This window comes from Cimex lectularius, unplaced genomic scaffold (assembly GCF_000648675.2).
Source record: "Cimex lectularius strain Harlan isolate CLEC.00 unplaced genomic scaffold, Clec_2.1 scaffold317, whole genome shotgun sequence".
Lineage (NCBI taxonomy): Eukaryota > Metazoa > Arthropoda > Insecta > Hemiptera > Cimicidae > Cimex > Cimex lectularius.
Window position 1 is genome coordinate 95,001 of NW_019393018.1, and position 26,768 is coordinate 121,768.

The window sequence follows — 26,768 nt, forward strand, 5'->3', positions numbered from 1 at the left end:
CCTTCGGCTCAATACGCCGCCGAAGGTCATGGGTTCGAATCCCGCGCGTGACACTAGCTTTTTCATTTCAACAAAGATTTTACATAAGAAGAATAATTAATTGAAAGAAGTAACTTGGTCAATTGACTACTAAAACATAAATGGAATAATATACATTGTGAACCGCATAATAACCTTTAGCTGGAAGAAAAAGGATTTTTAATGTATTTGAAGCTACTGGTGTACTTAATTGAAAGAAGTAATTTAGTCAATCGGACCACTAAATATAATGGGGTTATTAATATATTTTGGACGCGGCTATTAATTAAACTTACAAACCTTATGAGACCAATGCAATGAAAGCATAAAATCGTTGTTGTAACTTTAAATGAAACAATCCATTGTAGTGTCTGTCGTAATTTTCTCAAAGTGGCAAGAAATATTAAACAAACAGGCTATTTCGCGTGTTGAAGCTTATAAAAACTCATACAATTAGTGGAGGTTCTGAAATAGGCTGCACAAAAACCAAGTTCATAATTTGAAAAGGAGGGACGATTTGACGTGATTGTTGTCATTTATGTCTCATCGCTCTCGGTTTAGAAATGGATTAGATGAGATCAAAGTGCAATCACAGTTCACCCCCGACTACCAACTAATCGAGCCCGACCCTCAAATCCATTAGACGAGGGGTTGGAAAATCCATTTGCCGTTTGATGTTAATTTTTTTCTCTCAATTGCCCATTTACTTTTTCCTTCTTATTCCGATTTCGATAGAGATTGACTCCAAAGTGGAAAAATAACGTAGAACCCTGACTGACTTTATTTGGAAAATTAGATATTTATGACGAATGTCGGTTTATCATTTATCGAGGGTAAATTTGTAATTAGTAACAAAATCATTAGAGTGGTAAAAAATATTTTCAAAGATAATGATGATGCGTAAAAAATAAATTCATAAACGGTAGAATTAAAAAACTGGAACGACATCAAGATGTCAGGAAAACAAAAATCTACCTCACTTTCAGCAGCCAAGAAATAAGGAAAAAAGCCTTTATACTGATCAATGTCCAATTAAGTCCCAAATCAACAAAAAGGAAAAAGATATGGTAAAAACCAGCGGGCCCTACGTTGAAATTTCAGACACATCGGAATAAGTCCTATGCGATTGCCCGGAATTGGTACAATCGTTTCGGAAAGGTGACAGACGTCTAGAGAAATAAAACCTCATTAATCCATTAACCATACCGACAAACAAATCTAANGTGAGAGAGAGGGAGGGTTCAAAGAAAGAAACACACAAACAGTGAAAGAGAGATAAAGGTATCAAAGAAACAAACCTTGTATGTGTGTGTGTGTGTGTGTGTGTGTGTATACGTGAGAGATAGAGAGAGAGATAGAAACAAAAAGAAGAAGACAGAGAAAGTCACACACAAATAGTATGATAGAGGGTTCAAAGAAAGAAGTACATAAACAGTGAGAAAGAAAGCGAAAGGAATCAAAGCAATCAAAGAAACAAACTGTGTGTTGTGTGTATGTGTGTGTGTGTGTGTGTGTGTGTGTGTGTGTGTGTGTGTGTGTGTGTGTGTGTGTGTGTGTGTGAACTGTGTTAAAAAATACTAAAAGTTGAATAAAAACCCAAATTGACTATTGCATTTATTATAAACTTCTCCAGCAATTTTAATTTTAAATCACCTCGCTCAAATTTGAACGTACACTGAACTAGCTATTTTCCTTCTAATCGTAATAATAATAAATATTTAAAAAGTTAGAAAACTAGAAAATAATTGTTTTCAACTTCCCAGCTATTTTTATTGTTTATGTAACGTAGGATGGTGCTAATGGGGATTGTTTTAAGCATATTAAAAAAATTAAATAGTATAGTAAAGCGAGAACATGCTAGAATGCCTATTATCAATTATTATAAATGTAGTTATGCTTAGCACTTTTCAGTTTGAACAACCAAAAAAGATAAATGTTAAAAACTGTGATTTTTGATACAACTGTGGTACAAATCAACGTTGAAGCAGCAATAAAGAAAATCATAATATAAAATTGTAAAATACTAGACGAACAATAGTTTATAATGGTCAACAGCTCTATGATCGCACATTCTAATAACTCGCATAACTTTTTCTGAGATGCGCCATTTACATTTTGTGTCACATACATATTTACATTTTATGTGTAATGCTGACAGTTCGTCCCGACGCAATATAAATAACGATAAATTCGTCGAGTATTATTTTTTGGGGGGAAAATTTAATAAAGCATATATTGAAAATTATTAGCAACTATTGAAAACAATAAGTTTTATGGCATTTAATATTTACTATAAACCATTTACTCTCTTATCACGTTTTTATTGTGCTTTGTGGTATAATATATTTTACTAAATGAAAGGTACAAAGCAAAACTGTTTTCTACTCCGATGGATGGAGAAGATGATGCATAATATAGAAAGTTTCATGAAATGATGCTGTCTATCAAGTTAAAAAATATTTGTTACACGGAGGCCACATGGGATCATCAATTTTAATGAAAATATTTTTTCATGATATGTTAAAACATATATTTATATAGTAATACACATGATATTTTCCAAAAATAGTTTTCAGCCATTGTTATGCATGTCAAGGACATGATATATCACTATTCGATTTTTTTATCAAAACTAGTAAAGAAATAGTCAGCAGTCTTTTTAAAATGAGAATAGATACATAAAAAAACACAAAAACCAAATATCCAGATCAGAACACATTTTGTTTGAAGAACAATTCAGATTCACTTTAACCGGTTTTAACAACCATAAATACAATATTGTAATAGAAATAAAAAAGACATTTTTGTTGTGGATTTGACGGGTGAAATTTTTTCCTTAGTTCCACTTACAATGTCAAAAATTATCTGGGTTTAAACCATATCCGACGTTATTACATTCATTCGCAAGGTTAAACCTCCAGATTATGTTAAGAAAGTTTACATCTTCATACAAAGTTTACAAGATGAAAGTTGAAATTAATAAATCTTCAAACTTTTATTGTTTTTCCAGGATTTGTTATAAAGAAAATTTGAAATTAAAATTCCGTTCTTGCCAGTTTCTATTCTAGTTCAATTAAATCATCATCAAAACAATATTTTTTTTTTACAAAAAAGGGTGGAAAGACAAAAGACAAAAAAGAACTGTATGTTCACATTCTACATCATCAAATACTTCAAAGACTCTTCAAACGTTTTATTTTATACCTTCAATTTTAATTTATTTCGTGAGTCTAAATAGGATTCTAAATTATCCGTGTAAAATTTTGACAGTCTGGAAAAATTACGGTTTCAAAGTTATCACCATTTCTGTTATTTCCTTTAAAAGCATTGAAAAACCAAAAATTCGAGAATTTTATTTACTTAATAAATTGTATACATATACGCAATAAATTTCTTTCTTGCCAAAAAATTAAACATACTTTACTAAAAGACGAAAATAAAATATTGGGAGAGAAAGTTCAACATGTCTGGTTAAATACAATGGGTACAAAATTATTTTGTGGCCGAGTGACACACCAACGTAAGCTAAAATCTACCTTGAACCTTAATCATAATTAAGATTTCATCCAATAAATTAAAATTATAAGTTCAAAGTTCCTTAAAGTATAATTTTTATCAAAATAATTAACTAGGCCTTAATGAATAACCGCGACTGCTGGCACAAAATTAGTCAGACCTTTATTAAAATTAACTAAGTCCTATTTTCATAGATACTTATTCTAAAAACTGCAATTAAAAAAACCTCCTTTTAGAAAAACATAATAGCAGGCTAAAACATGAATGTATTATAATTATCCCTTTTAATAAAACTTTAAAAATAAAAAACCGTCGGCATATTATATTTTTACCAAGGACCCTCGAAATTTATTAAATTTATTTTAATTCTGTTTCAAGGTTTATCTCAACCAATACCTTGCATAAAGATTAATTAATTGAAATAAGTTTTTTACTCAATCGGACCACGAAATCTAATGGATTTAGAAGCTAAAATATTTACTTTTAGCAATAATCAAAGTTAATATTGAAAAATAATAAACTTTTTCAATATGCTTGGATTTATTTATTTTTTAAAATAAAAATCACGATTTTTCGATGTCTTGGCGATCCTCTGCTATTTTCATGTCATACATATTTCATTTTCTATTTTTCATATTGCAAAAACATTCAAAACTACTATTTCAAATAATTGAAAATACTTAAAAGATAAACGCCTACATGCCAACATGGCTGCCTTTTTCCGTCAACTGTTTACTCCTGACCATCCCTAACTTTTTATACACCTATTTTTTTAAATCACAAAAAATAATGACCACGTTTACACAAATCCCCTGATCCACAGAAAATTCTACACGTATTTAGATCGGTTTAAAAGTAATACCTCTAACAATGCCGAAATAAATTAGACCTAGATGTATAAAATAAACTTTTGCGGAATTTATATTGATTTCGTACTTATTTTTGTCGCTTATTATGATATAAAATCTAATGTACGTTGACAAAGGCTCAAAGACGAAAAATTCAAATTTTGAACCGTTTTAATCTCGTTGGATTTACTTAAAATCCATCATAGAAAAAAATTTGTACCCAGTTCATATTTTAGGTTGATACAGGGAGTATAAATCGAAAAATTGGTCTTTTTAGCAAGATTGGGCCTACTTTACGAAAGGCTATTTTTGTTTGTTGTGACATTTTAGAATTTGTTTTACTTATTTCTTATCCCTTTTAAAATACCAAACCAATCGGCTGATATGCAGAAACTTCGAAATACATGCTTAACAACGGCAGAAAACTTTATTTTAAAAAATGTATGTACTTTTGATATAAACTCTATCAATAATTTGTTTTATACTTGAAACTATTTTGTCCTGTTACATACTTTCCGAGAAGAATAATGTACTATGACAACCTAGAATAAGCATTACATTTTCCTGCGATTATGTTCGTCTAGCCATGCAGTTTAAAATGTTGTTTATAATTATTTAAACAACATTACATGAAATTTAAACTATACGAACATAACTTAATATACACTTTTTTTTTCTTGAGAAATTTTGAAAAAATATAATATACAAACTGTCACAATATATGGACAGCATCAGGTTGAAAAATATTGTTAAATATTTACAAATTGAAGGTTTCTATCTAATTAATTACTACTATACATGGTGAAAAAATCTAATTCATATTTTTAAACCATTTTTCATTGCATTTGAATCAATTTATACTTCACGAGAAAAATAAGAACGTATTACACACTGAGTAGTAGGCACAACAATATTTTGCAGGAATGATGGACTTGTCATGCACTTTTGATTCTGTATTTAATTTATTTAATTAATTAAAATTATTAGACAAAAATGAAAGAATGTGTACGTAATGGAATGTAGTCAAGAGAAAGTTCAAAAGAAAGAGAAAAGTTAATAAATATAATTTATATCATGCATTTTTTTAAATGAAACTATTTAAAAACAAAAACATTGACGTTTTTATGACAATTAAGGCTAGTAATAATTTATTATGAAACCCTTTTATGCTTGGACCTTGTGAAATTTGTGTTATTGCATAATTTACTGGAAATATGAAATTCCCGTGTATTAGGTAGAGAGTATAACTTATGGGTGGAATTTATAAATGGCGTTTACATATTTAATTCTGAAATAAACTTAAAATTTGAAATATTAAGAAATTTTTATTTTCTATGGAGAATAAAACTTATTTTTTAAGTTTTGATATGAAATACCTTGTGATTGAGCAGCGCTGTGAGAGCTCCATGATCCCTTGTAGCCGGTATCTGTAAACAAAAAGAAACCATGAAATCATGACCATCCAGTCGCAGACCCGGACGCCCATTTTCTCCGTGTCCCATCACAAAAATTACCGGCAAATAGCATGGAAAAGTTGGTAAACGTCCCCGTACGACTGAGGTAGTCCGCCGACGTTTTGATGTCCAACATGATCGGTGTTTGGACTGTAGTCAGTCAGTCCATGGCTGGGTCACACTACACTTCGATCACTGATGTGACACATGTCATTCTCAAGACGGTACAAGTTGCCCCTATAACGCCTAGTGATGGAGTGAGGAGGAATCAAGGCGCCTGCCCGTGACAGGCGGGGGTGAAATAGGCGGGCCTACAACCCCTAGCAGGCCCAATCGGATTCTTTTCATCCCTTCCCGGTCGCAAACGAGATTTTGACCCACATACACCGTCACCTAACGGATCCTACCTTGACACCATGTCTAAACGAAAAATTTTTTTTTCTCCAAACCTAAACCTCTCTTCTAATCCTGAAGGAAGTCCTTTCTCGAGCTATTCTTCAGCAACGATTACATTGTGTGTAATGTTTATGAAAACAGGAGTAAAAAAAAAAAAATCATTAACATCACCTTGCAAAAACAATACACACTTTTCTTTTAGCGGAATCTAGTTAAAATCTTTAAGTGTCTTACTGATTAATTAAAATAACATTACCCCACATATTGCAGATTATTGTTACCTTATGTTTTTGTAAAAGATATAGGCAGATACGTGTGGTGATTAGTGATCGTTAGTCGATGATTATTCAGAAATCGTGAGATGCGGTGTGGGATGTAGGCTTCAGAAAAAACATTTTCTTTATTGTGCCAACGTTTCGATCTTTATTGAGATCATCTTCAGGGCCTGGGATTTACACACATTGTTTAAATTTAACAAATACACCAGAACCTACATGTATTTGTTAAATTTAAACAATTTTTGTAAATCCCAGGCCCTGATGATGATCTCAATAAAGATTGAAACGTTGGCATGATAAAGAAATTTTTTTTCTGAAACCTACATCTCACCAGACTGCATGTCACGATTTCTGAATAATTATAGGCAGATATTTAAACTTTCTGAGCGCAGGTCATTTTCTGAATGAGCAATGAGAAGTCTAGAACTGTTTTCTTTTCTTCTGAGTTCTCTATCTTCCGTCTACCCTCCTCTACTTTGTAAACACACTTAGTCCTGATGTTTTAATTATCATTCAGAATGTGGCCAAGGGTTAAAAAGAACAGTGTTGCTCATAAAAGTAGGCGTGAATTGAGGTTGGCAACAATGAAAACATCAGTACTTTTGACAGGCTGACTTTTCGGGAGGTAGACTGGAAATTTTATCTTTTATTTTGACTCTTCTCAGAGTATGGACTAAAAAAAGAACGGACTTGGCCAGAGAGTACATATCATTATTACTGATAGGCTAATTTTTTGAATGGGTCGGGAACCTTTCTCAGGGTTAGTTTTTTGATGAATTTTTTTTTCGAGGGTTCGCAACAGCTGAGGTGAAATAAACCCTCTTGGTGCCGGTGTTTTTGAAAAAAAGCTCATTTGTAGGTATGTCGAGTGAGAAATATATTTACCACTGTAATCAACGTTCCAGTGAATTAATCAATAGTTCTGTAATTTTCAGTAAATAATTTTGCGGTCCGATATGTTTTCGGTATTGAATACAAAATGAACGTCCGACACGAGAGAATGAAAAATACGCTATGAGAGAGAATGTGAAAATCAGAGAGAACGAATGAGATAATAGGAGAAAAAGCACAAAGATAGAGAGAGGGAGAAATCAAGTGAGAGTGAGAAAGAAAACAGAGATAATATAGGAGAAAGAACCATACATAGGTACATAGATTGGGAAATTGAACAATAAAAATAGGGTTGAAAGATAGCAGATAAAAGAGACGAAGTTACATAAAAGAGAGAGAGAGAATCAGAGAGAGAGAGAGAGAGAGTAAAAAAACGCGAAAAAATACACAGAGGAGTGAAAAACAGAAGAGAAATATGAATAGATGTTAGAATAGAGCGAGAGATAGAAATAGGTAAATAGATATATAGATACATGGACAAATAAGTCGGAAGAGATAAGGACAGAAAGAGAGGGAGAAGGACAATGAGAAGGAAAGTAGAGGACAGGTATATAGAGAGATGGAGAAAGAGATTGATGGTGTGAGAACGAGAGCAAGAATAACAGAAAGAGAGAGTGAGAGAGAAGACGGGGTAAAGGAAAAGAGTGAGAGAAAGGAAGAGAACGAAAGAGCAGTGAAAGAGTGATTGAGAGAAAGGGAAAAAGTGACAGCCACACAGCAAAAAGATAGATAGTGAGAGAGAGAGAGAGAGCAAGAAAGATAGATAAATGGAGATAGAGGGAGTGGGAGAGAGAGAGAGAGAGAGAGAGAGAGAGAGAGAGCGAGAGCGAGAGAGAGAGAGAGAGAGCGAGAGTGAGAGAGAGTGATGAGAGAAATAAACAGACATTGTAATTAAAAATTAATCGACTTTAATGTTTATAATTTTTAAGTACAATCTCTAAAATCTATCAATCGTTGTAAAATCACATTTGATCATTTAAACGACTATTTTCACGCCAAATTAGACTTTTTTAAAAATCCCTGATCGTTTATGACACGACGTGAGAAGGTGCTATTAAAGACCCGGATCATGTCAAAACAGATGATCCCGTGTGGCGATGTGATTAATTACTTTACAGGCCATTAGTCGAGAGGCGCCGGCCTCTGTTTACATCCTCTCGGCCTTCTTTACTGCTAGTGCTTCCGGGCGATTTACCACCCTTTGAAAGGACACACGTGAATATCTCTTTTCGTAATAGGCTTAATCGACCAGTCGGGACGGGAACGCAGCCGGTAAGGAATTGACTCCGGCGAAAGAATGGGCTTTTGACTGACATCGAAAATATTCCTGGGAATTCAACAACAATCAGAAGAAAATTACGTATTATTGGCGAATCGTTATCTTAATAATACCTAGGTAAGATTTAAGGAAAAAACTATTATTTATTTTCATGCAGAAAAGACTTTATACCATAAAATAGCATATTTCGAAGAGATTATTGTTTCTTTAAACACTTTTGATCTATTTTACTTTCATAAATTATCGTATCTTTATATTAAATAACCCGTGTATCAACATACCGCCCACCAAATATCACAGCTCAATACTTCTTTTGTAATTTTCTTTTCACTAACCGGTCTAATATGAAGGGTTGATATACGACGGGTACGCTTTCTTTCGGAAAAAAATCATTTATAAGTATTTTGCGTGTCTCAATGGACGTGGGTGATTTTGCCTGATTAAAAGTTGGTCCAAAATGACGGTATCAAACAGCAGATCTGAACTACACGTTCGTAGTAGCACGCTACGTCACTTCTAATGAACAAGAGCTAAATACAAGTTGTACGAATACGTACCATCTTTTTATCGTACTTATACCTTGTACTCTTGATTCTGATATTTGGTGGGCGGTATGTTGATATAAAGCTTTTTGCAATATCAGTAGCCGCTTTCGTCTCATTGGTGGATGTTAATGTTGAGGGTGGTATGAATTTTGAAATATTATTTCGTATTTGCAGATTTTATTTATATTTTAAAAATTGATGCGGTTATTTATTGCATTAAAAGCTGGTCCACGAAGCAAAGGCAATGACGGTGCCAAACATAGCAAATCTGAACCAAACGTACGTAGTCTCACGATAAAGTAGCTTCTAGCGTACAAGGGCTAAATAAAAGTTGTACGAATACCTATGATCTTTTTATTGTACTTATACCTTGTACTCTTGATTCTGACATTTGGTGGGCGGTATGTTCGTACAAAGCTTTTTGCAATATCAGTACAAGAATCTGAAATATTAATTATGTATTAAGAAACCTGTTAGTGTTGACTATATTTTGTCATGGGCATGGATTCTGACCGGAGAGAAGAAACTAGTCTTAATCCTTTTAGTAAATAATCCTTTGTCTCTGTATACATACGTGTATATATATTTTTAAAGCCAATATTGGGCGTCAAAACTCAAGGATAATCAATTTACACGGTTAAAAATTCTAAATTTTTTAAATCAGTAGAAATAGTTTTGAAGTTTGATGAAGGGGATAAATTCATCGAAAGCTTGAACCAAGCGATTTTCTCTTTTTCAAATTCTCCTTATTCCTGATCTTTTATATACAATTACAATATTAAGTCTGTTATCAACCATATCAAGATTCATTATTTATCATTAAAATTATTTAGTTGCATTTAAAAAAATTAATATTTGGTGGGCGGTATGTTTACAATAGAATCAATATACAATATATTATCGATACAACGATAAATTTATAATATATAATATATTTTTGTATTAAATGTACTATTCAAAAAGTAAGTTGTTAGGACATTGATTTTTGTGTCACTTTGTCTCAGTTTATCACCTGTGTCCAATTCCGGCTCTCAGGTGGTTTGAACATTGTTAAATCTATGAACTGAAGATGTCGTGAAACCTATACCTTTCTGACACACTATATCCAACAGGCACGACTTCAATAACTTTTCTTTAAATGGATCTGGGTTTATTTTTGTTTCCATAATAATGAGCTTTGAGGAATAAACTTTTACTCTGTATAAAGAACAAAATTTGTAAAATGTTACTGCTCACTGGAATTTTCGTTTTCTGGTGTAAACATTCCAAAAAAGAAGTTAATTCTTTAAAAAATCGATAGCTTGAGGGAGGTTATGTTCACAGGTACGGAAATCTTTGTTATTTATTAATTATTATTAAAAAACGAGAATAAAATATGTAGTTTTGCCAGTAAAACTGAGTTAAGAAAAAAACAAGAAAAAAAAACAGGCTAGGTAAAGGGTAATATCATCACGTGATGGTGGGGCTTGACAAAAATTATGCCGAGTTTAGGCCTTGGCATAAATTACGTTCATGCGCAATATTTAACCATAATTATTTTGCATTTCGGTGGTTTGCATTAACACCGAGTTTTTACAATCATTTTTAAACAATTATAAACAGTTTTGCTTTTTCAAAAGCATGTTGGATAAACTAAGTATACAAAATACAAAAGTTCAATTATCAGTGCATGTTTATCTGGAAATTCGTATTCTACCCTTGATTGTATGATTACTATCGTAAAAACAATTAGATGGTTTCAATACTGCTAGTGAAAAGTGAAAACTTTATTCTAAATAGGTCAGTTGATACTTAACAAGCTCCTGTTAATAAATTTTGCGCTAAAGACAAAATCTAAAAAAAAAATAGAAATGAAAAAAGCAGCATCCCTTATAAAACTGCTTATTCAAATAATCTTTCGGGTTTTCTTTCTCTTTCAGCCCGTATGAAACACTTGGCTACCAAATTAATTAATTCTTGCAGTTGCAGATAATGCGAGATCGATATTTACCGAAGTGTGGATAAAGTTGGGCCACGCTCCCTCTCGAGGGCGGGCACGCAATTCCAACTCACCGGAACTCGACTGGAATTTTAATTAAACTGGAAAGTAATAATTACAGCCGTTTCCGTTGTAAATATTGGGCCATATTTTTAAATTTCTATTAATAACTCCGATTCAAACACATTATTTCTTTCAAACTGCCCGACCTGCTAGCTTGATTTTTCCATTTTACAATCAATCTGAATTTGTTAAAAGAGTGTGGTTAAAAAACGAAAACTATAAACCTTGATTAAAGGAAAATCTTAACTCACGAAAATGTGCGTGCATAGTTGGCGCAATTTTTCAAAATAAAATACTTTAAAATGTTTAAAAAAATGAAAGTATATTATTTGATTTCAAATTAACAAAAATTTTTTAACTCAAAATAAGCCTTATTGTTTGTACAGTGCACAATAAGATTACGATATTGAAATATATAAGTCAAATCTTAAATAACTACCAAAGAAAGGTTACGGATATGGGATCACCTATTTTGATTAATTTTTTTGTGTGAAATTAGGTCAAAAAATATTAAACGTGTCCAAGCGTTCCTACCGATGGGCCTTAGGAAAAAATCATTTTATGCAATCTACCTACTTTTTCAAATTTAGTTTTCTGCTTTTATGCACGTTTTCCAAAGATATTACATATCGCTACATATATTTTAACATAAGACAAAAAATAATAAGTGAGATGGTGTACCTACGTTCCTATATCGTTCGGTCACAGATTATGTATTTTAATTTCTGTGGCACCAAAAACTAACTGCCAAATATAATTTTTGACTAATGACCAACCGACGTAAATTGATATAAATGATGTTGATATTTTTTCCTTACACCCTAAAAAACCTCTAAATTCAAAAATCTATAAACTATTCGTAATTGCTCAAAGTTGGCCTCCATAAATAAATCAGAAAATGGAAAATAAAATAAAGAATATAAAGAGTTATACTGATTGCATCCTTATTTTTCGCACTTTTTTGGCATAAAACCTTATCATTTGTAGACATTCAAAGCTTTCAAAAAGCTATTCTGCTTTTCAACGGGCGTAATAATGGAATTTTTTGTAGAATAACGGATTTTTTTAAAACAGGGCTCGCAAAGCAGAGGCCATATCAGCCCACCGGGTATCGGTGTTTTTGAAAAAAGTCCATTTGTATGTTGGTTTCGAATGTAGGGCCACGGGATTCGAACCCTGGACCTTTTTCCTTAAAGTGATGAGCGCTTTGTCAATGACTTAACTGTTGAGGCCACCGACGCCTCCTCTATTTTTTATTTATATAAAAATTCGTATTTAAGGGCTTTAAACGATCCTTCAAACGAATCCAAATTACAGCTTTTTTATCCAAAAACAAAAATTGTCGGCTTACTTTATTGGTAGCGTCTTTGGGTGTTTGTAACTTTTCATAATCTAATCCTATCTTACCCAGTCTTAATTTTTTTTTCTTTTTATTGTATATTACAACTACCTGCATTTTGGTATCTATTAATAATGCATGAATAAATATTAAGAAAAACAAGAGTGGAGAAACTACCCACCGGTAGTACTCCTAACTATTCTTTATTCAATTGTCACTGGATAGAAGATCCCGATCGTCTTTTTAGTCGGCGAAGAGGGTTGGAAGGAATTCGTCGGGATGAGAGGATTTGAATTTGAGGATTTATAGTGGTTGGGAGGTTTGTGAAAAATTTTTGGTAACGGGAGTGGGTTACATCTTGGACAAAAGGAATATCTAGGTCTTTATGGGTAGTGTCGTTGGACACATAAAAGGGAGCATTAAAGATTTTTCTGAGGATGATGGATTGGGCTCTTTGGATAAAACCCAGTGTAGCAGTGTATCTAGCTGAAGGTCGTGGGTTCGAATCCCTCTCGTGACACTGACTTTTTTGATCTCAACCAAAAAAACTTAATTAATTGAAAGATTTAAATATAATGTTTTGCCTTCATGGTGGGTGTATTTCATGGCTATAATATATCTAATCATATATGTAATTGCTACATGTAATACAGCTCTAAACTATATTACACCATGAAGGCAAAACATTATATTTAAATCTTTCAATTAATTAAGTTTTTTTGGTTGAGATCATAAAAGTCAGTGTCACGAGAGGGATTCGAACCCACGACCTTCAGCTAGATACACTGCTACTCTACCACTTGAGCTATCGTGACTTAGATCCACTCGGACACAAACTTCCCATGTCAATCCCACCTTTGGAATTTTCCCTCCTTTTTGCCATTTTTCAATGGCAAATTCTTAATTAATTAAAAGATATTAATTGGTCATGCGAAGCACGAAAACTAGTGAATTAAAATTTAAAAAATACGTAAATTTCTTTTATTAAAAATTCTCGGCTCTTGAGGCTAGTTGGCAACAGAGCTCGGACAAGTGTGAAATATTTTTCCAACTAGAACCACAAAATATTTCATTACAATCGTTTATCCCATGTGCAAGAAGAGAAACACAACATACAAAACCTAACAATCAAAATTTAACATAAAATATTTAAGCCTAAGTTCATTGGTTTTTTTATTACATTAAGTTTGTCTCTTGGTCCGTTAGACTCTTCTTGAACTGAATATAATCGCCAATATGGCCTGTCAACGAAAACGAAAAATTGTATAAAGTTGATTAACCTGGAGTTGTTGATGTTGTTTCTGGTCACTTTAATATGTCTGTTCTTACTGTTGTGATTTGTAAAAGTCATTTGAGCATTTTAGCACTTGTAGTTATGAATTGGTCAACTACTATTTTAGTCATCAAAAACACCTATAATATAAACAACAGGAAAAATTGTGCAGAGGTGATATCACCCTGTTTTTGTTTGTAAGACGTGTTTTGGCATTTCTGCATTGATTTTTTCTTGAGCTATATTTATCAATTTATTTTTTATGATCACCAGAGGCTCCAATAGTATAAAACAACAAGAAAAATTGTGTAAAGGTAATAGTTCTGTAATTTGATTAATTATGATAGTCGTGGTATATGAAATGAGCTCTGTTTTGGTCTGTCAGACGTTTGTCGGAATTCACTAGTTTTCGAGGTCCGCTTGACCAATTGATATCGTTCAATTAATTAAGGTTTTTAGTTGAAATAAAAAAGTCAGTGACATTTGAAAAATGGGCAAAAAGGATTGAAAATCCAAAAGGTGGGGTTGAGATGGGAAGTTAGTGTCCAAGTCGAGGTTACGATAGTTCAAGTGGTAGAGCAGCGGTGTAGCAAGCCGATGATCGTGGGTTCGAATCCCTCTCGTGCCATTAACTTTTTTTATCTCAACTAAAAACCTGAATTAGTTTGTCGAAATTTTGACATCTTTTGATATAGAATTATCAATTATTTTTGGCCCATTAAATATTTAACAACGAGAGCGCCTTTTTTAAAATAATATTGAAATCATCATAGAGTTTTATAATGTATAGGAAATAGAAAAATTGCCCAGTGGTGATAATCCTGCAGGGCGCCCATTTCTGATCAACCTGGTCTGGATATGAGCTCCGTTTTGGTCTGTCAGACGTTTTTCGGAATTCAATTATTTTTAGCCCATTAAATATTTAACAACGGGAGCGCCTTTTTAAAATAATACTGAAATGACAATACAGTTCTATATTTTAAAGGAAATAGAATAATTGCTCAGAGGTGATAATCCTGCAGGTCGCCATTTCTGATCATCCTGGTCTTACAATCATTTTGGTCGTGCGTTTCGGCATTTCGTTCTCTCTGGATCTAGATTTATCAAGAAATTTTAACTTCACAAGAGACTCTTGTTATACAAAGCAATGTGAAAAACTGTGAAAAGTTGATGAATCTGAACCTAAGTTGTTTCAAATCAACCTAATATGTCAATTTCCGCCATCATCAGTAATTGATTTTTCAAAAGTTATTTAAATTACCAGTGATCTTTATAAGTTAAAAGCCATAGAGTATTTGTCCATAGGTGATAGCTCAAACTAATAGTTGGTGTTTTTTGTGATCAGTGGTCTTTTTATTGTGAAAACACGCAGACAAACCAATGCAAAAGAAAAAATGCTAAAACACAGGTAGAAATAGACCAATACGAATCGTCACCTGTTTCACTCCGCAGACCTCGCAGAATATCCAATCAAAAAAATCACGTTAACCAACTGAGCCCCCTTCAAGTTTAAAATTTTTGTAAAATCCTCTCGCATAAAATCGGAAGGCTAACTTAGGAGATTGATACGAAGATTAATAGCAAGTTGGCGTGTCGGGTGTCGAGGGTGGCGACTGTGGGAGTCAAGGGGGAGGTCTGCGTCCTCGGCGGTGGCTGCATCATTGTAGTGATCTAAGTGGAGCTATTGTTCCGAAACTGCCCCTCCGTCCCATCCTCGTCGGGTCGACCGTCCTATACCCACTTTCCCAGAGATAATTGACTGTGCCAAACAGATGCCACGCTTCACTTTAAATAAAATATCATCTCATGACCACGTGCCGTCGACCAGTTAGTTGGCTCAGATACATTTTTATAGTTATTGTCCCTTTAAAATGAGTCGGCGCTTTGTCGCATGGGGGTGAGTATAAATAAGCAATTATTCTCTTGAGATGTGACGTTTTTCCACACAATGACATTTCTAATGTAAAAAATTATTTAAATACGACGTAATTTTATTCCAAGATAGAATGCAATTAACAGAGTTTGAAGACGAGAAAATATGACGTGAAAGCAGGTCCGTGAGACAAAATGATTGTCCGAATACGAATTTACAGTAAGAATCTTCATGTAAACGAGGTACGTCTTTGTTATAAAAATATTTGAAATACATGTACTATTATTAATGCAAATTTAACTTCAAGCAGACCTGTGTGGCGATTTTCCGTTTTAGGGGTTTTGCAAGTAGTGCTATCCCACATTATCTCTTTGTCTCTTACTCATCCTCTCGGTTTCTCGTCTTCCTTTCTCAACACCCAGGCACACACATCGACCCATCTACCTTTATCTCTCTCTCACTCTCTCTCTCTCTCTCACTCTCTCTCTCACTCTCTCTTTCTCTCACTCTCTCTCTCTCTCTGCCTATCTGACTTTCTCTCTCATACTAGTATAGTGATATAAAAATCTAACTCTGTCTATTTATCCATCTTTCTACATTTATTCTCTATTTTTCCACTTCCTTTTCCTCATAGTTTTCTTTAGATGAGACAACTGTATAAAAGGGATTTTGATCAAAGTTATCAACTACTACCACCCAGCAGCTATCGACCGACCTTCCTATTTCCCTCTCTCTCTCTTTCTTTTTCTTTTCTCTCCCTTTCTAGCCCCTATCTTTTTGTCACTTCTCCCCTTTGACATTTTCTCTGTCTTCACTAACTTCGAATTTTTATTTTTTCTACCTTTTTCTTCCCTTTAAATTTTTTCCCTTTCTCTTACTTAATCTACAGCTCTTTCTATTTTTATTATTTTTTACACTCTNAATTTTTTTAAAATCCTTCTTGTTTCTTGTGTGTCTATTGGGTTGGAAGCGTTGTTTATGAACTTTCTGATTTATGCTTTTATTTTTTGTCCTTTTGAAAATGAGCGAACGAATAAAATTTTATTTTTTGCGATTTTTTTAAAATGACATGCAGACATTAGATAATAACTACTGGTTTTAATATTCTGAATTTAAGGAAACGCTTTCCAGTGGAGCAAACTCAAAAAGTTATTAAATGAAAGGATAACATAATTCGCCTGCCGCGTTTTCAAATCTGAGTTTATTTATTAAAGGAGAAACAACTTTTACCCGTGAGTTTGTAACTAATTCAACCGTTGAATAAAACGGGATCTTAATGAGTTTCTCTCCTCACTTATTAATGTTAAAGTTGTCCAACTGATAAGTAAGGAATTAATTAAAACAGTTGTAAACGAAGCTAAATTTAAAAGAAAGAGCTCTTCTCTCGACTGGGCTATGCAAATCGCTACGATTCGGTTGTCAAGTGTAAATTCAGCGTTTCCTCATTACTTTACACGAGTTGGACAAATGAAGTGTTGTTTACAAGTAGAACCCTTTAGTCTCCTAAGAGATAAAGGATTTAATTAGTAACTTAGCCTCAGGCTCCCTCACCGTGGGTTGGGGTACCTTATCCTTTAATTTAGAATTAATATCGCATCTGGCGTCTCGCTGGGAGGAAATGAGAGACTTGGGGTAGAAAGTTTCTACAGTGGGGGAGGAGCGAACCGCCCCCAGAGTTATATATATGAAGTGAGACCTCTTATCGTCATCTTTTTGAATTCAATTTCAAATAATCAATCACGACCTGGAATGTAATCCTTGATATTGCAAACTCACCAAAAGGGGGCCACCGAATATATTATTAGTAGTGCGTGTACTTAACATCACAAGAGACTCTTGTTATACAAAGCAATGTGAAAAACTGTGAAAAGTTGATGAATCTGAACCTAAGTTGTTTCAAATCAACCTAATATGTCAATTNTGAGACCTCTTATCGTCATCTTTTTGAATTCAATTTCAAATAATCAATCACGACCTGGAATGTAATCCTTGATATTGCAAACTCACCAAAAGGGGCCACCGAATATATTATTAGTAGTGCGTGTACCGTATTGCTTTTTTTTTCAATATAAAAATCTCTCTCTTCACCCCCACACCCTGACATCATAGCTTATTCAATTTTAGGAATATTAGTTGGATTATTACTTTTTTATCCATTATCATTATTTGAGATAATATTACAATTATAAAAGTGACATGAATAACATTCCGAAACTATCAACCTTCCTGTTCATTAATCTAATAATGAACTTCTCTATCTCTCTTTTTCTCTCTCTCCCTCTTTCTTTCTTTCTCTCTACCACTCATTTTCTTTTCCATTTTACCACTTTCTGTCTCTTTTACCCATATATTATTTTTCTTTCTATTTCTCTCCTCTACCTTTATCAAAACTATGTTCTTTCTTTCATTTCTCTATTTTTCACTTTCTTCCTTTTCTTACTCTAACTAAAGCTCTTTCTCATCTTTTTATTTTTATATTTTAAGTTCACGATTTATCTCTCACTCACTCTATTTGTCTATTCATCACCTATCTTTCTTCTCTATTTTTCCATTTCCTTTTACTTCTATCCTTCATCCTACCCCATATCTCTCTACCACTCATTTTTTTTCTTTTTTACCACTTTCCGTTTCTTTTAACCATATATTATTTTCCTTTCTATTTCTCTCTCTCTCCTCTACCTTTGCAAAAACTATGTTATCTCTTTCATTTCTCTATTTTTCACTTTTTTCCTCCTGTTACTCTATATACAGTTCTTTCTCATCTTTTTATTTTTACATTTTACGTACTAGATTTCTCTCTAACTCACTCTATCTGTCCATTCATCATCCATCTTTCTTCTCTATTTTTCCATTTCCTTTTGCTCCTTTCTTCTTTAGATGAGATATCAAGATATCGTATGAAACGGATTTTGATCAACATTATCAACTTCTAACATCCAACAGCTATCGACTTTCGTATTTCTCTCTCACTATCTCTCTCTCTTTCTATCTATCTATCTCTTTTGATTCTCTCTCTTTTACCCCATACTTTTTTGTCACTTCTGCCGTCTCACATTCTCACTCATCTTCTCGCTCTCCTCGTCATGTGTGATCTCAACTATGTTATAGAAAATAAACTTCAAAAAGCACAAAATACGTGCATCCGTTAGATCCTAACCTAAAATATGATTGTACAATATATGATCAATTATTGATATTAAAAATAAGGACCTACAGATCTACTCCATAGCAACCTTTTTATACAAAATACAACCCTTCATACATGTTTCGTAATTTTAAATTTCAATGCAATATCCATAACATTAATACCAGAACAGCTAATTACTTAATTCATCTACCAAAACACAGGGCAAAAACACTTAGTAATTAATTTAAAATATAAGCTTCAAAAATCTTTCACTCAATACCGAAACATATAGTTCAAATAAAAAGCATAAAATCATTTAATGTACAACTTAAAGAATACTTATTAAGTAAATATGTTCAATATAATAATACAAATTGGCATTTACCTTATTTAATGTTTATGTAGTTAATATTATATCATATAATTAAGATTTTTAGTTAAGATAAAAAGTCAGCGTCACGATGGGGATTCGAACCCACGACCTTCGGCTTGATTCACCGCTGCTCTACCACTTGAATTATTGTGACCTCGACTCCGACACTAACTTCCCATCTCAACCCCACCTTTTGGATTTTCAATCCTTTTTGCCATTTTTCAAATCTCGTGTAATCTATTTGATTCTCGGCGACAAATTAAATGGCCACGGAGAGCCTTAGTGAAATATACTTCATTTTTTTTCTCTACTAACTTTTTTACTTTTTATCTTTTATACTTTATTATCGACTTTTTTATCTCAACTAAAAACCTTAATTAATTGAAAAATTTTAATTGGTCAAGCGGACCACGAAAACTAGTGAATTACATCATATACTTTCTACGTTTTCTATACGTTCTCAAACTGCATTTAAAACGCCGTTGTGTCGTCCACACTGTTTTAAAATTCATTCTTTCCTAAATCTACACAACTTAACAACAATTTACCCAATGTTATAAAATCATGCAAATCTAAAAATATTTGTAAGAAACGTCCATTAGCTTTTCTTTTATTAGGTTATGTTCCATCATTCTCTATACAAAATCAATAATATTTAAAAATTTATGTAGACAGTAAAAAAAGTATATTAGTATTATACATATTTTGTGTTTGAAATGTATATTCATGTACGTAAACTTTATTTTTATGTACGAATGCTTGTTAAATGTAAGAACGGTCCATGAGACTTAATTTTGTTAGTATTTATAAATAAAATGTTCGATTCTTAATCCTCTCCCCATCACATCATATATTATTCCTTTTTAGGAATATTAGATAGATTATTACTTTTTTATACATCATCATCATTATTTGAGATAACATTACATTTATAAAAGGGACTATGAAAAACATTCAGCAGCTATCAACCTTCCTGTTCATTAATCTAATAATGAACTACCCGCTCTCTCTCTCCCTCTCTTTCTCTCTTCCAATTATTTTCTTTTCCAGTTTGCCACTTTTCGTTTTTTTTACCATATATTGTCTTTGTCTCTATTTCTCTCTCCCCTCTACCTTTGACACACTTACGTGCTCTCTTCATTTCTTTATTCTTTTTTACTTTCTTCCTTTTCTTACTCTAACTAAAGCTCTTTCTCAAATTTTTATTTTTACTTTTTTCGTTATCGCTTTCTCTCTCACTCACTCTATCTGTCTATTTATCCATCTTTCTATCTTTATTTTCTATTTTTCCATTTCTATTTCCTCATAGTCTTCTTTACATGAAATGACTGTATAAAAGGGATTTTGATCAGCGTTATCAACTACTACCATCCAGCAGCTATCGACCTTCCTATTTCTTCTCTCTCTCTCTCTCTCTCTCTCTCTCTCTCTCTCTCTCACTATCTCTCCCTTTTTCTTTTCTCCCCCTTTCTAGCTTTTATCTTTCTGTCACTTCTGCTTTTTGACATTTTCTCTCATCTTCTCTTTCTCCTTTAACATCGACTTTTTGACATTTTTTTTCATCTTCTCTTTCTCCTCTAACTTCGACTTTTTATTTTCTCTACTTTTTTCATCCCTTTGGGTTTTTCCCTTTCTCTCCCATAATCTATAGCTCTTTCTATATTCTTTTCTTATTTTTTACGTTCTCGCCTTCTTTCTCACTCACTCTATCTGTCTATTCTCTATTTTTCCATTTCCTTTTCCTCATAGTTTTCTTTACATGAGATAACTGTATAAAAGGGATTTTGATCAGCGTTATCAACTACTACCATCCAGCAGCTATCGACCTTTCTATTTCTCTCTCTTTCTCTCTCTCTCTCTCTCTCCACTTCTGCCCTTTGACATTTTCTCTCATCTTCTCTTTCTCCTCTAACTTCGACTTTTTATTTTTTTCTACATTTTTCATCCCTTTAGATTTTTTCCCTTTTTTTCACTTAATCTACAGCTCTTTCTATGTTTTTTAATTATTTTTTACACTCTCGCTCTCTGTCTGTTATCTATACATCTCTCTTTCTCTCCTTCTCTCTCTCTCTCTCTTTCTCTCTCTTTCTCTCACTCTATCGATATACCCACATATTTATCCATCTATCTATCTCCTCATTTTGTCATTTTTATCTGATGGAGTTTCACAAAAATTGCAACGTACTTCGAAAAGATCGTTGCTCCTAGTCTTCTTTATTTTAGACAAGATAAATGTATAAAATGAACTTCGTTAAAAATCTATCATCTACTAGCATCCAGCAGCTATCAACTCAATCGATACCCAGCTAAGGCTATTCGAGGCAGCCGTTTCGCGCAATGGAAACTCAGCTTTAGGTAAACATGACGCTCATCACAGTAAGGTAAAGGTCCCGGGTTCGAATCCATCGCTCTGCAATCAAACCCAACTACTTACAAATATTTTTTTTTAAACACCCGAGGGTTCGACATAACCTCTTAGTTGAATTACCGTCGCAAAAAAATAAAAAAAATAAAAAATGATAGACCTTGTAAGACCCAATGCCAGTTCAGCATGACATATGTTAAAAAAAGTATGCCAAAAATGTATGATGGTATGAAGCGATTAATTTATTTCGAACTTTCTTAATCCCTAGTAAATCTGTTTCCACGATATCAAAATTAAATAAAATGTAAAATTATGTTTGTTTTTGTTTCTAAACTATCATTTTGTATATACTATATGATTACATCAGCACGGTAAAAGAAATATTTTACGTCTCGTTTTAAGATTCTACAAAATGATTAAAAAATCTACACAAAATTTGAATTTAATAATTTCAATTTCCTCCTCTCAGAACAAATTCACCAAATAGGACAATTTCCCACGGCCAACCCTTTCTCCATTGACATTTCCTTAGTGGTCCCGATCATGGAGAAGGCGGCTGTAACGGGGAAAAAATTGAATGCCGGAGGAAGGACTGAAAAAAGGGGATTTAACCCGTTGTTGAGCTTTCTCCAGATATTTACCCTTGGAAAGGGATGAGGGAGAGAGGGCGGAAACGCTGCCATGGCAACCCATCGATTCCCACCACAACACACTCCTCGCACCTTCCTACTTATCTATCTCACACCTAACCCTCCCACAATTTATCTACTTAAATATATTCACCTCCTCCCGGCATTCATAAATTCCACTATGGAATATCCTATCAAAAAAAGAAAGAGTGTAAAAAAAGTTCGCAACACTGATAACCGGACAGAATGCAATCCGGTCTTATACAATCATCATGGTGTGTAAAAATAATAGTATATTTCTAAGAGGAAAACAATAATTTTAGTCAAGGAATAATGTACTTATAATTTTGTAAAAACGACACTAATATAGGCAACAAGGCTATATTAGTTTTATAAAAATTCGTAATTCACCATTTTTTCAAATACTTGTACTGTACCATTTTTTATATTACCAACTCCACGGTTCATATCTTCTCTATTGATAAGTGGAAAAATTCCATGATCTCCGTGGTTGAAAACTTTTATTCAATTTAGTACATTACATGGATGATTCGTGCGATCAGTTTGTGAATTACACCACAAGATTTCTCTGTTTAGTTTCTGATGATGGGCCGGAGCCCGAAACGCCATGTAATGTACTAAATTGAATAAAAGTTTTCAACCACGGAGATCTTGGAATTTTTCAACCTATCAATGTACCAGTTTTCTTACGTTATGTTTCAATTGAGCAGTTTCTTTCTCCTCTTTGCATAACCTAAAACTGTGTCTTCAATTATTATACCCATGTATAGATGGTTCAGATCCCAGAGATCGGCTTATAACCCTATCACTGCCCTGAGTTTTACCCTTTCTAACTTTAGCTGTATGTTTGCCTGTTTTAAGGGGTTTCTTTAATCATTTACTATGTCTGGAACCGCTGGGGTTGACAATTTTATTTTTGGTGTACCCATTCTGATCTCGTTTAAAGAGCTAGATGTTTCAATATAATTTTATCTCGAATAATCTGGATCTCGGTAAGATCTGGGTGAAAAAACAAATTCATTTGTTATCTGCCAAGCTTTCGACATTCGAATAAGGTCATCTAGGATGACATCTTACAGATGACTACAAATTGACATAATTTTTATTAGATGGTTTCATATTTCTTTGAAGATAGACTCACACCAAACACTGCCAAGGACTGTGAACAAAAATAACTTATGTCAATTTTTCGACACTTTTAGGATTGTTTTGCCCCGATGATGACCTTAAAATAAGTCGAAAGCTCGGCAGGTAACAGTTAAATTTCTTTTTTATCCAGACCATACCGAGATTCAGATTATTCGTGTGTATTTGATCTTGCTATTCCAAGTAAATTTAGATCCCACCCTCTATTCAGTTTGTTTGAAGAAAGTCATTGGCTCCTTATATGGAACGAGTAAGAATACGCGTATGACAGTAGGAATATGAGAATTGTACTTGAGACAGCGAATATTTGAGTATCTTAGCCGAATGTTTTATATGTATATAATAAGTTAGATTTATGTACTTAATAAGTTGGATTGAATTCTGCAGTTACGTCAGAAAGTATTTATAAGTGTGAATGTAGTACAAGAACGTCGATGGGGAATAGTACTCTATCAATCCAGCATTAGACTAGTTACTGTATGTATTATATGTATAAAAGGATCCTACTTCGCCCTACCAGAGCGTAAAAAAGAATTTAAATATTTTAGAATGTGTGTGTTTAGGTTAAAACTACATATGTTGAAGGCGGAAATTACATTACTGTCGATAGCCCCTCGGGCTAAACTTCAGTGGTGGTACGGCAATCATATCAAGTTCTGACTCCAGGCAACCAAAACATATTCATGTACATAATTGTGCAGGATTGTGTTTACATAAATCAATCAATCTAGATAATTTTTTATTATCCAAATTCTTCTCCTTATATATTATCAAGAGAGGAATGCAATTCACTAGTTTTCGTGGTCCGCTTGACCAAATAAATTATTTTCAATTAATTAAGGTTTTTAGTTGAGATAAAAAAAGTCAGTGTCACGAGAGGGATTCGAACCCACGACCTTCGGCTTGATTCACCGCTGCTCTACCACTTGAATTATTGTGACCTCGACTCCGACACTAACTTCCCATCTCAACCCCACCTTTTGGATTTTCCCTCCTTTTTGCCATTTTTCGAATGTCATGTAATCGGATTGGATTCTCGACGACAAATGAAATGGGCACGGAGGCAAAACATTATATTTAAATCTTTCAATTAATTCAGTTTTTTGGTTGAGAACAAAAAGTCAGTGTCACGAGCGGGATTCGAACCCACGACCTTCGGCTAGACACGCCGCTACTCTACGACTTGAGCTATCGTGACCTGGCCTCGGACATTAACTTTTCATCTCAACCCATTTTCCATCCTTTTTGCCATTTTTCAAATGTCGTGGAATATATTTGATTCTCGGCGACAAATGAAATGGCACGGAGAGCTTTAGTGAAGATATACTTCATTTTAACTTATTAAATTCACTAGTTTTCGTGGTCCGCTTGGCCAATTAAATCTTTCAATTAATTAAGGTTTTTAGATGAGTTTTAGTTGTTGAATTATAGTTATGTGCAATGAACTAATGAATATTGTTTGCAAATAAGGATTCCTGACGAAGGCTGAAAATCGATTGAAAGGTTGAACAAGAAAATTAAAAAAGAAATTGTTTATTTCAAGGCCTCAGCCTCAATTAACATCAATGAACTACTGATTGTCTAATCTGATAAGTACGGCCATATAATTTAATCTGTTTCGGCGTTAATCTGCCTAGAGAGGCCTATCCTTAGCATTAAACTTTCGATTCTTCTCAAACTTAAACTATTTGATATTAAAGATAGGTTTATTGGGACTTAACATGTACTTTCTGTGTTAAGACTTAAATCATTAAAGTGTAAAACCCGAATAAAAACGAAGGTTAATGGATAGAGAGAAGAAACATTCTTGTCTATTATTTTGCCAGATATAAATGTAAATTATATTCTTAATTTCTGACGTGAACAAAGCGGAATAGGGTAGGTAAACAGTTGTCCTCCGGAGTGAGAATGCGTGGTCCATCAACGGGACCACCCTATTATTATTTTATTTATGTCATTAAGTCTTATCCAACAGTTTAACTCCTTGGCTTCCCGGATCGAAGTGGTTTTCGCAAACCGGCTCTCGTTCCGGCCGCCAAAAAGGCCTAAGTATTCGGATCGATAAGGAACCCACAATTACTGAAAACCGTCTTATTCAGATATCGCTTAGAGAAGCAATTCAAGCTATTTTCACCTTTAAAAATCAATTTAAACCTTGCGCCTGCTAATTTTAATGGTTCAGAAAGTTAGTAAGCGTTTGTAATTTTAGTTCAGTGATCGATGCTGCTGAATTTAGTGTTTAAGTAATTAAGGTTTTTAGTTGAGATAAAGAAGTCAGTGTTACGAGCGGGATTCGAACCCACGACCTTCGGCTAGATACGCCGCTGCTCTACCACTTGAGCCATCGTGACTTCGATCCACTCGGACACTAACTTCCCATCTCAACCTCGCCTTTTGAACTTTCCCTCCTTTTTGCCATTTTTCAAATGTCGTGATTTTGAAACTTATAGTTAAACATAATATAAATATCTTTCAATTAATTAAGGTTTTTAGTTGAGATAAAAAAGTCAGTGTCACGAGCGGGATTCGAACCCACGACCTTCGGCTAAATACGCCGCTACTCTACCACTTGAGCTATCGTGACTTCGATCCACTCGGACTTCCCGTCTCAACCACACTTTTTTTTTTAATTTTCCCTCCTTTTCGCCATATTTCATGATGTGAAATTAATATAGGCCCTGATTTTGACCTTAAAATAGGTCGAAAGCTTGGCATCTTGAATGGATTTGCTTTCTTCTTCAAGACCATACTTTGATTATTCATTTATATAAAAAATAAATCTCGTGGTATGACTTGTTTGTTTAAAGCAGATATAACGTTTATTTGCGAAATTATGGTAATTCTCACTTGTTTTTTGTTGATATAATCCAGGTAAAAGTTAATTATACAACAAAACATAAACATAATCATCATTTACTTTTACAAAAATATTCATGAAGGATCGATTCTAACCTTATGGTTAGAAAATATGGTTATGCAATGAGATCAAAAATCTCACCTTATGGTTATGAAATATGGTTAGGAAATCATTTTCTCCCTAATATTGTATAAAATACCGAAGTGTAGCTCATGTAAAGCATCAATTATCTTCACCAACCAATCGTTCATCCATCATAAAATAAACCGGAGAGGAAAACAATCATCCGCGGTTGATTTTTTGCTGAAAAACATGACAGAGGGATCTGATCAATAAGGAGATTGGTTGTTATGGAACTGGTAACAAGGAAAGGGAAGAGGAAGGAGGAAGGAAGAAGGGAACTTGGAATATCCGGGGAGTCGGGCCATATCTTAAAGACCACCTTTCCTCTATTTAATTCCCACTATCCCACTTGGAATAATTACTCGAGACACTTGCC

The 26,768-nt window shown here is 33.5% G+C and overlaps 1 protein-coding gene across 4 annotated transcripts in view; it reads right to left on the reverse strand.

Annotated features, from left to right (window-relative positions):
• Positions 1–26,768, reverse strand: part of LOC106661724 (DNA-binding protein D-ETS-3-like) — a 248,056-nt gene that overhangs the window by 59,220 nt on the left and 162,068 nt on the right. For all 4 annotated transcript variants that reach the window (XM_024229822.1, XM_024229821.1, XM_024229820.1 and 1 more), the window contains one exon: positions 5,759–5,809. In XM_024229822.1, the coding sequence (XP_024085590.1) occupies positions 5,759–5,809 (51 nt within the window). The remainder of the gene's footprint in view (positions 1–5,758; positions 5,810–26,768) is intronic.